Here is a 15,251-nt window from a genome sequence, read left to right on the forward strand (position 1 = left end):
GTATAAAAGTTATTTCGCATCGAAGGACACAGTGTCGTAAGTTTCATAAAAGTAATAAAATAACGTTATATCCGAAGAGAAAGTTTGGATAGAAACGATTCAACTGTTGTTAGATAGTTGGAGAAACCTATAGATATATTCCGAGCTTTCCATTCTCTCATAAATATTCTGCTTAATTTCGCTTAATATATGGACGTTAACGTTTGAAATTTCATGTATATATTGTGGCTTTCTGTTATTCTTTACTTAATAATGACATATGTTCGACATTGTCGTGGGGGAACATGCGAATATTTTAAAAAGAATGCAGTTGTAGCTGGTCTGAATCCGGATAAACAAGTATTTAAAATAGTTGAGTGCTCCTTGCATCTTTTCAAATCTTACTGCGTTTAATTATTCGACAGCTTAAACTTCGCTTTCTGATTTATTTTCTGCGTTTTATCATATTATCTTAAACAGACCAAATCAATGAAAAACATATATATATATATCTACATAATTTAATCAATATTTTATTAAGGTGTGTTTAATTAATGAATTTAATCGATAATTTTGATAAATAATTTAATCAAGAATTAATGAATAATTAAGGTGTATTTAATATCAAGTTTAATACTAAGTTAATATTAAGATTAGTCAATAATTAAGATATGAATCAGCGTCTAATCTTTATGGATATGCACGGTTATTGAAAAGTATTACGTAATTGATAAATTCGGTATATTTAGAAAAATATCAAGTACAATATATAAAAAAGGAATAAGTAAACGCTCGGTGATGCATGTATTAGAATTTACACTATCAATTCTCACAGTCGCCGGAGCTTGGCGACCGCTGTCATGTACGTCGTTAGTGAAAAATGTTATATACAATGCTTACACAATTTTATTGAGTACAGCGGTATTCATGTTTACCACGACTCAATTCATGTATCTAATATTTAACGCTAACAATGCGGACGAAGTAACCGAGACGTTATATGTGGCCCTGCTTGGATTGATTGGAAATTTTAAAATAATCACGATAAATCTCAATCACCAGAGTTTCGCGGCTATGCTCGATAATCTATCAGAGAAACCGTTCAAACCGATGGAACAGAATGAGACGATAATACGAGCAAAGTTTGACAAAATGATTAAGTTAGTATAATATAGCATAAAAATATAAAAAGATATTTTCAATATTTTAGAAATAATAACATTTGAACATTATACAAGGCGTATAAAAAATACCGGAACGGTAAAATATCACAAAAACTAAATATTTTAAAAAAAAGTGTTTCAAATAAAAAATATTTCGAAATATCTATTTACTGACATTATGAGTTTGACTTTGGGTGACGTTGCCAAGGTCAGGACAAGGTCATCTTGAATTTTTTAAATGGGACCTCCTATTTTTTATTACATATCCTATTTTTTATTGCATATTTCTTATAGCCTTTGTTCAGACCTTTTTAAATCACTATAAATTTTTCTATTTTAAGTAAACCGTTTCTAAGTTATCGAGCTTTTTATGATAAGATGTCCAGCCAACCAAGGCAAGATCAAAGAAATATCCAGCTAATCAAGGCGAGATCAAAAAAGTATCTAGTCAGCCAAGGCAAGATCAAAGAAATATCCAGTCAGCCAAGGCAAGATTAAAGAAATATCCAGTCAGCCAAGGCAACATCAAAGAAATATCCAGCCAGCCAAGGCAACATCAAAGAAGTATCCAGCCAGCTAAGGCAAGATATTCATAAAAGAAAACTAGCAATTGAAAGCGCGATTAATGTATCAAATGCTCAAATTGTTCACCATTCATTGTTTGACAATGCGCTAATCGACGATAAAAACCTGAAATAGCATCTTCATTAGATATTCATTAAGTATAAGTGCCGCTTCATCAAGAATCCAATCTCATAGATCATTTAGATTCCGAGGTTTAATTTTGTATACTTCATCTTTTAGATAACCCCAGAGAAAGTAGTAGAGCTGGCCATTCGATCGTGCCTCTCCTCCCTTTCCACCGTTCAGGAAAAATTGTTTCTATTAGGTAAATCGGAAAGTTCCGTCCATCTAGCGGCAAATAGCTATAGTTAGAACTGTCGTTAACTTCTAATGTCTAAACGAAGCTTAATGGTTTGTTTTGACATCTGTCAATAACATTCCGTACAGAAAGGTATATGTTTGCATCAATAACATTGTTTTTACTACATCGAAAATATCGAAATTTAAGCCAAATAAGCGTCATTTGCGCGAAGTGTAAATCTTTCGCTTCAATTGAAAGAAAACTGCAGCTGAAGCTCATCGAATGCTTGTAGAAGTTTATGGTGATGATGCTCCTTTCGATAAAATATGCAGAGAATGGTTTCGACACTTTAAAAGTGGTAATTTTTATTTAGAGGACGAAGAGCGTTTTGGACGCTCAAGAGTATTCGAAGACGAAGAATTGCAGGCATTGATGGACGAAGATCCATGTCAACGCAAAAGCAACTTGCAGGAGCATTAAATTGTGTCCAATCTGTCATTTCCGATCGTTTGAAAGCCTTAAGAAAGGTTTACAAGGAAGGAAAATAGGTCCCATATGAACTGAAGCCAAGAGACATTGAAAGGCGGAAAACCATCTGCGAAATTCTGCTTGCTAGGCAACAAAGAAAGGGGTTTTTATCGTATCATCACTGGGGATGAAAAATAGATTTATTTTGACAATCCCAAACGTCGAAAAACTATTTGCGATTCTGGCCAACCCTCAACATCGACGCCAAAGAGGAATATCCACGGAAAGAAGGCAATGCTTTGTATTTAGTGGGATCAGAAGGGTGTACTGTACCATGAACTGTTGAAAAGTGGTCAAACAGTCACAGAGGATTTCTACAGAGAACAAATGATCCGTTTGAGTTGAGCATTGCACGAAAAACGACTAAAATATGAAACGAGACTAAAATATGAAACGAAAGCATAAAGTGATTTTACTTCATGACAACGTTCGGCCTCACGTCACAAAATCTGTCAAGGAAACGTTAGAAGCACTTCGCTGGGAAGTGTTACCTCATGCGGCTTATTCATCAGACTGTGCCCCTTCCGACTACCACTTATTTCGGTCGATGGCGCACACGCACTTGCTGACGAATGTTTCAATTCTTATGAAAACGTCGAAAAATGGGTCTCTGACTGGATAGCCTCCAAAGATGAGTCATTCTTTCGCCGCGGAATTCGTTTATTGACCGAAAGATGGAAAAAAGTCATCACTAACGATGGACAATATTTTGATTTATGTACTTTTTCATTTTGTTCTAAATAAAGCCATATGTTTTAAAAAAAACGGACGGAACTTTCCGATTGACCTAATAAATAAATACGAACGTTTTGTCTATAGTGCGGAGGTACTCCATCCTGTTGAAACCACATCTGTTGAAAGTTTTCATCAATGATCGCGTTGATTGCAGGGGCGATTTAATTTTTCAGCATGTCTTCATATGAATAGGCTGTCAAGTTGCCTTCAATAAAGAATGGTCCTATCAATCTGTTATTTAATATTCCTGCCCAAATGTACAATTTCTGTGGATATTGTGTATTGTGTTTCCACATCCGAGTGAGAATTCGTTTCTGACCATAATCTGCAATTATGTCAATTATGTCTATTAACAATACCGTTTAATTGAAACGTTATTGCTTCATTTGAGAAGACTATGTTATATAAAAAGTCAGGTTATGCATCTATATTCGCTATCATAGTCTTACAGAACTGAACACGTCGATTAAAGTCGTCTTTGTTCAGCTCATGAACAAATCATACTATATTTCATAAGGGCGAAATTTATTCCTTTTTAATATCTTATGCACAGACATAGGATTCATCTCATGTTCTTGAGCAGTCCTGCGGGCAAAAGTTTTTGGATTCTCTATGAATGATTGTGAAACATCCAATGCCTTTTCTTTATTTGTTGCTGTGGCAGGCCTTTCTGTTTTAAGATAATTTTTAACGCTTCCTGCTTCTTCAAACCGCCTTACAATTCTTTCAACAGTTGATTTCGAAATAGGAGTATTCTCATCTCGAAAAGTTACATTGAAAAGATCCTTTACATCTTGATACAATCTTTATCTATCATCTATCTATCTATCTATCTTTATCTATCATCCCAGCCCTTCATCATCAAGACAGATATCGTGTTCGGTAAGGTATTGCATTTTAATTGATGAAAATTATCGAGGTGGAAATTTTGAAACGAATGAATAACTATCAGTAATACTTCAAAATGAGTAATACTTCAATACAACTAAATAGAGAAAAATGTATAGAAATAAACAAAATAAAAATTGAGGAAATCTTTACAAAGCGTTTGAGAATAATATTAATCTCTAAAAGAAAAAGTAAAGTCTAACGAATAAGCTAGGAAACAAAAAGATTTACCTAATGAACAGAAATTTGTATTAATTAGATAACAAAATCGATAATTCAATTAAGTTAATTTAATTATAAAGAAAAAAAAATTAGTAAGAAAAATCATTTATCTTTTCGGTATGAAACAACGCATATCATGTACGAGTAATGTGTTCTACTTCAAATCAAATTCATTGCAATTGATTTGAAATGATTTGAAGGTGAATTTTAGTGCTTTCTAAATTTAGTATATTAGTATTATTTTAATATTACATGTGTCTGAAATACAAGTTACGAAAGTATTCCAGCCGCTGATTGGACATCTTATCATAAAAAGCTAGATAACTTCGAAAGAGCTTACTCAAAGTGGAAAAGTTGTAGTGATTTGAAAAGGTCTGAAGAAGGGCTACAAGAATATGCAATAAAAAATGAGGGTTAAAAATTTCAAAGTAACCTTGTCCTAACCTTGGCGACGCTACTTAAGGTCAAACTCATAATATCAGTAAATAAATCTTTTGAAACCCTACAATTTTTATTTGAAACATTTTTTTCTAAAATGCTTAGTTTTTGTTATTTCACCGTCCCGGTACTTTTTATACACCTTGTATATTTAACAATAAATTTGTCAAAAACAAGAAATAGAATACAACAGAAAATAATAATTAAATTTTTTTATAGGACTAATGCAATTGTCTATTTAACGCTCATAGTTTTGACTGATATATACATGACTTCGACATCTTTACTTATGGATTTCAGAAGAAGAGACTTAACGTTCAAGGCATGGTTCCCGTTTGATTACTCGGTCTCTGTGATATATTATTTTTTGTACATTCATCAAATGATCAGTGTAACACTATGTGGTTTCTTGAATGTCGCTAGCGATTGCTTTTTCTCCGGACTATTACTCCATATTTGCTGCCAGATAGAGATCTTAGAGTACCGTTTATCAAGGATCGCAAATAATCAAGCTAAACTACGCGAATGCGTGCTTCACCATTACCGCATATTCGAGTAAGTTTTCTGGATACATTAATTAATTTTAAGTGCGCAACGATATTTTATATAACCGTAGATTTGCCGATATGTTGAACGATAAATTGGTAATTGTCATCGGTAGTCAATTCATAGGAGCTTGTTTGGTGGTGTGCTGCCTTCTTCTTCGTTTAACAATATCAACATCCAGCTTCATGTATATTGAAACGGTAATGTGTACAGGTTGCGCGTTAATAGCGATATTCTATTACTGTTGGTTCGGAAATGAAGTCAGATTGAAGGTAATTTTGCGGTTGTGGCTAACGTGAGGAAGAGAGAAGTGATGGGTGTCAATAAGGCCGTTTTTTGAGCCCTCTTCGATTGGTTTGATACTGTGAGAAATTATTACTGTTCACATATCTCACAACCGCCTGAAACGCGTTTTTCGATCGGTCAATTAGAATCGAAGATAGAGCAGTTTGAAGATTCTCGATTTGTTACACTTTAATTCAGACCTCGTCATATTTCTTTAAGATATTAATCAATTTCGGCCGTCAAACTTTTTCAAAAACTATGCATACGTATAATGTTGAATATATGTAAAAGTTGTTGACCTAGCCCTTTAGACTGACCTTGAAAATGTCCTCGTTTGAATAAGACCACTAACATCGTTTTCGCGTACTTTTTTATGTTTCTGAGGATCAAAGTAGCTTTCCGAAATCTTTATAGGCGTGGTATGTAATATACAAAAAAGCATTTCTGCATCATCAATTCACACGCTATGGATATAATATTTCAAGATGTGATCAAGCCAATCAAAAGAGGGCCCAAAAAACTTATTGACACCCATCCTTTAACGAATATAACTTTTTACTTTATATTTGTCTATAGAGTATACAGTTATCGGAAAATATCTATAAAATGGAGTGGCCGGATTTCAATAATGACGTGAAAAAGTGTTTCTTGATTATTATGAATCGTGCCACCTCGTTACCCATCAAATTTACCAGCGCACATATCGTCCCTTTGAATCTCGAGTCTTTTGTGGTGGTCAGTATAATGTATTAATTTAATGATCAATTTAATGAATTTGTTCGCAATAAGTGAGTTAACTTGATATAACGATTGTTGCAGGTGCTTAAAACGTCGTATTCAGTTTTCAATCTAATGCGTCCGACGCAAGAAGAAAAATAACTATTTATTAAAATTACCAGTTTTGGATTACCTTTGTAGAATGAAGATACGAAATTTTCTCCAAAGTGAGACAAATAGAATTAACCGTATGAACTATACTATATGAACTGAAATACCGACTGTATCGTAATTGTAGCTTGTAAAAGCTATGGGTTGTATGTAGATTCGTAGGATATTCATGTTTTATTCACACACTGGTAGAGCTGTAAACAATAGAATCACGGTAACCATTTCAAGCGCTTTGTCATCCTCATGCTTCTCAAAGTATATTTTACTTTATTTATATCTGAGTGATTCTAATTTGTCATGGCATTGTCTGTTATTTATGTTATCTTAAAATGCAGAGTAAACATGAAACATCATTGAGAAAAAATTTCTTATGCTTGATATAAACATTAATTTTAATGCAGATATCAACAGTTTATTCATTCATTGTAAATATATTGGGTTGTCGGGAAGGTCATGACGTATTCTTTCTATGTTTTTCAAAGGTTATTTATTTATATAAAGGACAAAGATCAATCAATGATATGTTGCCCGTTTTGTTCGATGACCTTTTACCATCTTTCAGTGAGCTTCATAATTCCTCATTCATAGAAGGATCTGTCTTTATCGGCGAAAAACTGAACAAGATGCTGATTTACAACGTTATCCGAATTTAACATTATACCACACAAAGAGTTTTGAAGAGAGCGAAACAAGTAGAAGTCTGACGGTGCAAGATCAGGCGAGTATGATGTGTATAGTAACACATCCCGTCTAAGCTTCAATAATTTCTTACGGGTGATCAAACTTGTGTGTGGTCTCGCGTTATCGTGATGAAATACAATTCCTTTATGATTAACGAGCTCTGGACGTTTCTAGGTGATGGATTCGTTCAAATTCGTCCAATTGCCGACAGTACGTATTCGAATTAATTGTTTGGTTCCTCGGTAGGAGCTCGAAAAAAAAGACACCTTTAAAATCTCACCACACTGAGAACATAATCTTCCTCTGATGAATGTCTGCTTTCGATGTCGTTTGAAGCGAATCATCATGTCAGGACCAAGACCGTTTACGCTCCACATTGTTGTAAACAATCCACTTCTCATCACTTCTCATCAGTTATCATTCGCTTCAAAAAAGGATCGTTTTCCTTACGTTTAATGAGCACATTGCAGATGTTTATATGCTCCGTCAAATAAACTTCTGTGAGTTCATAAAGAACTCAAATATCGAGCTTGCTTCCGTAGCCTAGCTTCTTCAGGTGGTCGTGAACGCTTGAATAATGGATGTTTAATGTTTCTGCAATATCTTGTGTCGTGTAACATGGGTTTGACTCGATCAATGCCTTTATTACGTCGTCATCAACCTCGGTGGGCCTCCTTGACCGAAGAGCGTCGTTGAGATCAAAATCACCATCACGGAATTTCGTGAACCATCGTTGGTACTGACATTCTTGTAGAACATTGTCACTGTTATGTCCTGGAGGAGGAACGCAACTTGACGCTTGCTTTCACAAGCTCCGACGTACTCGCAAGTCTGCGGTGCAGATTAAGAATCGAAATGACCCCTTTATCTGGCGCGGACGTATGTCGGTGGTCCTTTATTTGGGTCAAGGAACTGAATTCCTTTACCTGGAATAGAACCGTGAGCGACAGTTGAAGGAAGGGAGAATTTTTGTTTCGAACAATTAGTTAGAAAACATGATTGGCTTATAATTACAAATAACTTGTTTTATTGATGGTTCGGCGGAAGTTTACAATGGAATAGAATTGGTAAGATTTTATAATATGTATGCATATATATATACAGGGTATTTGATAGCTGATCATGCAGACGAAAGTTGGAGATAGATTGGGTGTAGCCGAAAAGAAAAGTCATGTACCATAATGTCAGATTGCCAGTAGTTATCGAGTTATTAATTAAAACATGTGAGCCAACGAGCGCGTAGAGAGCAGAGGGCGATCGCAGTAAGCACGTAGTCATTTGATACAGGCGGAGTCAGCGAGTGACGGTAGGCGAGCACGCGCGGCGAGAAGCAACGTAAACAACAAGAGGCGAGCGTGCGCGACGAGAAGCGAGCGAGCGCGAACGACGAGGAGCGAGCGAGCGCAAGCGACAAGAGGCGAGCGAGCGCGACGAAGAGCGAGCGAGCGCGAACGACGAGGAGCGAGCGAGCTATAAGGAAAAAGCTATAAACAAAAAGCTCGTTCGCTCCTCGTCGCGCGCGATCGCCTTTTATCGCTTACGTTGCCCCTCGCCGCGCGCGCTTGCCTACTGACACTCACTGACCCCGCTTGTATCAGTTATTGTGAAGCCCGACACCCGTAAGGTGCCGCGCTGTGCTACCTCAGCTATAAAAGCTATACGCTACACACCACATTCCAGCGATTTGTCCTCTACTACTGAAGTGGGCAATGGAAAAATCCAGCAGCACCTGCGTGGATCATACTTCGCAGGATGAGCGGTTTAGTCGCGACGCGCGCGTCGACTCCCGTCAGGGTGTCGCCTCGCGCGCCGCGTCCACGGGGAACCACGGGGAGGCCCGCTCATTTGTGTCCCGAGCCCGGACACACGCTCTGACCCTTGAGTAGGATGGGACTAGAAAGGAATAATATGATACGGTAGGTGGGTTTTAACGGACTGGGTTGTAGAATAGAGTTAATAAAGTGGGTGAAAGATTTTAGAATAGAGAAAAGCGAAAGAAAGGAGAGTAGAAGTGAATCGAAAGTGAAATAGGAAGCCTAGCATGGACTCTTTAGCCAAAGGGATTCCCTACAAAATGCCGCGAACACTGAATAGGCCTCTGGTGTTGACACGAAGTAATGTGCCGCTTCCGGCCATTTCCAGCTTCCGGCCGGAACGAATTGCCGCAGCGCTTCTCTCTGCGGCTCCCCGCTTGTATCAAATGTCTACGTGCTTACTGCGGCCGCCCTCCGCTCTCTACGTGCTCGTTGGCTCACATGTTTTAATTAATAACTCGGTAACTATTGCCAATTGTCATTATGGTACATGACTTTTCTTCTCGGCTACACCCAATCTATCTCCAACTTTCGTCTGCATGATCAGCTATCAAACACACTGTATATATATATATATATGGCATTCTGCAATATTATTAATTATAAAAATTTTATTTCAGGTCTTATAAGAAATGTATACATTCTATCTTACATTCTATATATCAGGTGTAGTAAAAAGAAATCCATTATTTTTGCATGAAATTGAAGGCTTTAATTACCATAGTAGAATGATCCGATTTAGGTCAAATATGCGCCGTTTTGTTAGATAACTTGTTGCCATTTTGACGGTAATTTCATTATGCCTCTCTCATAGAAGCCCTCGTCCCTATTGGCAAAAAATTGAGACAGTCGATTTTTACAAGCCTCTCTTGAAGCGAATTTTTCACCAGCAAAGTTGTCCGCCATGGACAGGAACAGATGGTAATCACTTGGTGCCAGATCCGGATTATAAAGTGGATGCATAAGAACCACCCAACCAAGCTCCCGGAGCTTCTGGCGAGTCACTATCGATGTGTGTGGCCTGGCGTTGTTCTGATGGAACACAATTCCTCTCCTATTGGCCAAAGCTGGCCGCTTCTGGGCGATTGCTTCCTTCAGACGGTCCAATTGTTGACAGTTCCGAGTTAAGAGTTTTGCCGTAGGGGAGCAGCTCATAGTAGATAATTCCCTGCCAATCCCACCAAACACACAGCAAAACCTTCCTGGCCGTCAATCCTGGCTTGGCCACCGTTTCCGCCGGCTCACCGCGATTCGACCACGACCGTTTTCACTTGACGTTGTCGTAAGTGATCCACTTTTCATCACCAGTGACCATCTGCTTCAGAAATGGGTCGATCTTGTTGCGATTTAACAGCGATTCGCAGATGGAAATTCGGTCCATGTGGTTTTTTTTCGTTAACTCGTGTGGCACCCATACATCGAGCTTCTTTTTGTATCCAGCCTTATTCAAATGGTTCCAAACAGTTTTTTGTCCAATCTTTAGCTCTTGGGCAATCGAAACAGTGCTTACATAACGGTCGGACTCGACAATGTCCATGATTTTATCGATATTTTCGACAATTGGTCTTCCAGTGCGTGGTGCATCTTTGACATCGAAATTACCGGAACGGAATCGACGAAACCAAAATTGCGCGTGATTGGCTGTTACAGTATCAGGACCATAAACACTATTCACATTTTCAGCCGCCTGGCTTGCGTTTTCGCCTTTATCGAAGAAAAACTGTAAAATATAGCGTATTTTCTCTTTGCTAGTGTCCATCTTTGACGCGCGCTCAAACAAAACTGAGTCAACTAATCACAAAACTGTCAGAAAAGTTTTTTTAGTACGAAATCTCATCTTTCTAACGCCATCTAGTGGAACCCGATCGGACTTATACAACGCGAGATACAGATAACTAAAGCCATCTATTGGAAAAATAATGGATTTCTTTTTATTACACCTGATATATCAGATAATTGCAATTATATAATTTATTCGAGGAGTGATATGTAGTAAAATATTAATCATATGAGATATTTTCAAGATTAGGCTTCAAATATTCTGCTGGATGTACGCTCTATTTTGTACAATAGAAACAAATCTTTTAATTTCCGGCATGTCACGCAGTGTAAACCATTCATTATCCACACATCCTAATAGAATAACCTAGAATAACCTAACTTAACCTAACCTAATCTAATATACCTGTGAGGCAGTGATGCGCTCAGTAAGTGACGTCAGAGCCTCTACGCATGCGCATAGAGCTACGCGAGCGACCAAATCGAACCTGTGCGCATCAATGGTACTGCGCATGCGCCAAAAATCAACTCAGCGCATCACTGTGTGAGAGTGCGAAGTTCCAATGCGCATTTATTCCGATGTACTGATCGACAGTTATTTCTATCTTTTGGGTTGAAATATTATACCATTTTGATTGAGAGATTAATACAAAGATTATATTATGAATGGTAAGAGTTATATTAATTTATTCATTTGACGTATAATGATGTTATGAGTTACAACAAATTTATGTTATTTTACTGAAGTTAAACCTTAAACCAATGATAGTAAAGGACGTTTTGTCTATATTAGAGAGTTTTTACAATAGCGTTTGTTAGATACGGTAAGCGCAAAAGACGAATCAGCGTTCATCGTGTGAACGTTGTACATGTAACGATGAACGTTGATTCGTCTTTCATATTTACCATATCTGAAGAGCGCTATTGCAAAAACTCCCTATTTATAAAGATATATTTATTACGTTCTGTCAGTCATTATTGTATATATAATACAAAATTATCTCTCAAATGGAACATAACCTCTACTAGATATCCATTAGATGTAGGTATTTTATGGACATCTAATAGATGTGTTCCGTGTCGAAGCCATTCCATTCTAATATTGCAGCTACTTATTAAAACATCCAGCCGGCAAAAATGTCCGAGAGATGTGACAAAAATGTTCAAACAATATCTTTATACACCCTTATTAAACATATCTACAATACGATGCTTCTCGGGCTTTCTTGCTAGCGGGATTTCCTATCCAAAGTTTCAATTTAAAATTTTCTTTATAAAAATGCTGATATAATCATTATTTTATTCAATAATTATATAAACAAATTGTAATTTTATTTCAGTTTTGTGTATGCACTATACCCTTGTTTAACTACAACGTACTGTTTTTTACGTTTATTGAAAGTTAAATCAAATTTCTTTGAATGGAATGGAATGGATGACATTAATTTACATAAACACTGTATTGGAGAGAGAAGGCTAAGAAGATGTGCGAAAACTGAAACTGAAAAGGCATTCGCTGATATTTAAGAAGTTCATATTTTAGAAACAATTATAGCAGACAATGCTATGCATTATTCTATTGAGAATCAAGATACCACTCAAAATTCAATTGACGACATCAGTGAATATGTACACAGCAATGATTTACAACTATCAAAGGAAATAATTGATAATGAAAATAGCAATAACAAACATTTTTTGTGAGATATGATCTGTTGGACAAAAGTATGCAATCAGATGAAAATTCTAATTATGAAAATGAGGAAAATGATGATGAAGATGAGCAGGTGGAGTTTAGGCAATGGCTAAGAAAATGGAATTTTAAACACAATATTACAATACAAGCGTGCAGAGAACTTCTTGTAAAGTTGAAACTATATCATTCAAACCTGCCTTTAGATCCTCGGACTCTCAATGAGACACCTAAAGTAACATCAATTGTGAAATTCAGCAACGGTTCTTATGTGCATGTCGGATTAATCTCAGGTCTTGAAAGACATTTAGAAAATTCTGGACTGAAAAATGTTCACAGAAAAAAGATAGGTTTAGATGTTAATATTGACGGAATAAATATCACAAAAAGCTATGTAACTGATGTATGGCCTATTTTGTGTAGGTCGTTGGATCTAATCGATGAAAGACCTTATGTTGTTGGAATTTTTGTAGGATCAAGTAAACCTGACAACTTAGATAAGTATTTGCAAGAGTTTATTTCGGAAATATTAAAATTCCAAAATAATGGTCTGGTTTTAAATGGTGTGATGCATGAAGTTTATATTAGATGTTTTATTTGCGATGCTCCTGCGAGGCAGTACTTAAAACGTATTATAGGCCATGGGTCATATTATGCATATGAGAGGTGTACTCAATCTGGGAATTATGAATTTGATAGAATGTGCTATTCTTCTGAGATTTGCATGCTACGCAGTGATGAAGATTTTGTGAATCAATCGGATCCTGAACACCATAATAGAATATCTCCTTTTTTGACGTTATCTATAGGAATGGTTACACAATTTGTTCTTGATCCATTCCATTTGGTTTTGGAAGGTATCATAAAAAGATTTATGACATTTGCCTTAAGAGGTACAAAATCAGAAGTGCGTCTTACAGCAGTACAGATTATTGAAGTTGCTGAGAGAATGAAAAATTTGCGTGCTCATATTCTATCAGAATTTGCCCGTAAACCAAGAAAAATAGGACTAAAAGAATTTGGTAAATGGAAAGAAACGGAATGGAGATTATTTCTTCTTTATATTGGCTGCATTGTTCTCAAAGATATTTTAGCTCCTACCCTCTATAAATTATTTTTAATGTTGCAATGCGCAATAATTATTTTTTCTATACAACGCTTTATTGAAAATGAGTCATATTTAAAATTTGCTCAGGATGTTATAAATAATTTTGTGAAAACTTGTGCAAATAGAAATGTGTTCGGTGAATAATTTGTTGTTTATAATATTCACAACTTGCTTCATTTATGTGATGACGTGAGGAACTTTGGTAAACTAATTGACTTTAGCGCGTTTCTTTTTGAAAGTTACTTAGGACAATTAAAAAGTTAGTGCGAGCGCCAAATAACCCCATACAACAACTTATAAGAAGGCTAGTTGAGAGAGATTATTTGTATGAATACTCGCAAAGATCGAGTGAATTTATACCCGCAAGACAAATGTATAGAACAAACCAATATAAAATTATTTCATCCTCATTATTTACTTTGAGTATAGTTCGAAAAAAAGACCTTATTTTCTATATAAGGAAAGCCCATTGCCACTGCCAAAACTATCCAGAAACTTCCAAATGGAAACATTATTATTGCTGATCTTTGTGATGCTAAAGAAGATTTTTTCAAATATCCATGTGAATCCAGTAAGCTTGGTATTTATAATCTTAGAGGAATATCATGGAGTCCTCGAAATGTTAAAATACCAGTTCAAGATATAAAGACGAAGTATATGATTCTGCCCTGCAATACAGATATAATAGCTATCCCAATGCTACATTCATTTTAAAGTTGAGTATGTTGCACAGAAAATGAGAGAATCAATATCACAGCTGATCTATGGAAAATGGTGGAAATAGTACTTCACTTTTAGTCTGTGTGTTGAGTGAGTCCCAGATGCACACAGAATAAAACGGACACAGCAGGTTGAATGAAACAGACACAGTGACAAACGGACACAGTAAGAAAAGGACACAGTAAGAAACGGACACAGTGACAACCGGACACAGTAACAAACGGACACAGTAGGAAACGGACACATGGTGGTTGCAATCGGACACAGTGACAATCGGACACAGTAGGAAACGGACACACGGTGGTTGCAGTCGGACACAGTGAGAAACGGACACAGTGAGAATCGGACACAATAAAAAATGGACACAGTATCAAACGGACACAGTAGGAAACGAACACACCGTGGTTGCAATCGGACACAGTAAGAAACGGACACAGTGACATTCGGACACAGTAACAAACGGACACAGTAGGAAACGGACACACGGTGGTTGCAATCGGGCACAGTGAGAAACGGACACAGTGAGAAACGGACACAGTAAGAAACGGACACAGTGACAATCGGACACAGTAAAAAACGGACACAGTAGAAAACGGACACACGGTGGTTGCAATCGGACACAGTGAGAAACGGACACAGTAAGAAACGGACACAGTGAGAATCGGATACAGAAAAATGGACACAACATGAAACGGACACACTGTGGTTGCAATCGGACACAGTGAGAAACGGACACAGTGAGAAACGGACACAGTAAGAAACGGACACAATGAGAATCGGACACAGAAAAATGGACACAACATGAAACGGACACAGCAGGAAACGGACACACCATGGTTGCAATCGGAGACAGTAAGAAACGGACACAGGAAGAAACGGACACAATGACAATCGGACATAATAACAAACGGATACAATA

General features: G+C 36.8%; 1 protein-coding gene across 2 annotated transcripts; it reads left to right on the forward strand.

The window, feature by feature from the left end:
- Positions 1–613: 613 nt before the first annotated feature.
- On the forward strand, positions 614–6,906 carry LOC105185432 (putative odorant receptor 85d). Of its 2 annotated transcripts, none has more exons than XM_019842461.1 (5): positions 614–1,139; positions 5,038–5,373; positions 5,435–5,636; positions 6,226–6,384; positions 6,469–6,906. In XM_019842461.1, the coding sequence occupies exons 1-5, from the start codon at positions 778–780 to the stop codon at positions 6,526–6,528; spliced, it is 1,119 nt and encodes a 372-aa protein (XP_019698020.1). In that variant the 5' UTR covers positions 614–777; the 3' UTR covers positions 6,529–6,906. The 2 variants fall into 2 exon arrangements, with proteins under 2 accessions (XP_019698020.1, XP_019698022.1); XM_019842463.1 differs by having other exon boundaries at positions 5,480–5,636.
- The last annotated feature ends 8,345 nt before the right edge of the window (positions 6,907–15,251 follow it).

Source organism: Harpegnathos saltator, unplaced genomic scaffold (assembly GCF_003227715.2).
Source record: "Harpegnathos saltator strain DR-91 unplaced genomic scaffold, Hsal_v8.6 scaffold249, whole genome shotgun sequence".
Classification (NCBI taxonomy): Eukaryota; Metazoa; Arthropoda; class Insecta; order Hymenoptera; family Formicidae; genus Harpegnathos; species Harpegnathos saltator.

Coding starts and splice junctions, on each gene's coding strand:
- LOC105185432 (XM_019842461.1), top strand. CDS start 778: ATGCATGTATTAGAATTTACACTATCAATTCTCACAGTCGCCGGAGCT. Junction 5,374..5,434: donor CACCATTACCGCATATTCGA/GTAAGTTTTCTG, acceptor ATATAACCGTAG/ATTTGCCGATATGTTGAACG. Junction 6,385..6,468: donor ATCTCGAGTCTTTTGTGGTG/GTCAGTATAATG, acceptor CGATTGTTGCAG/GTGCTTAAAACGTCGTATTC.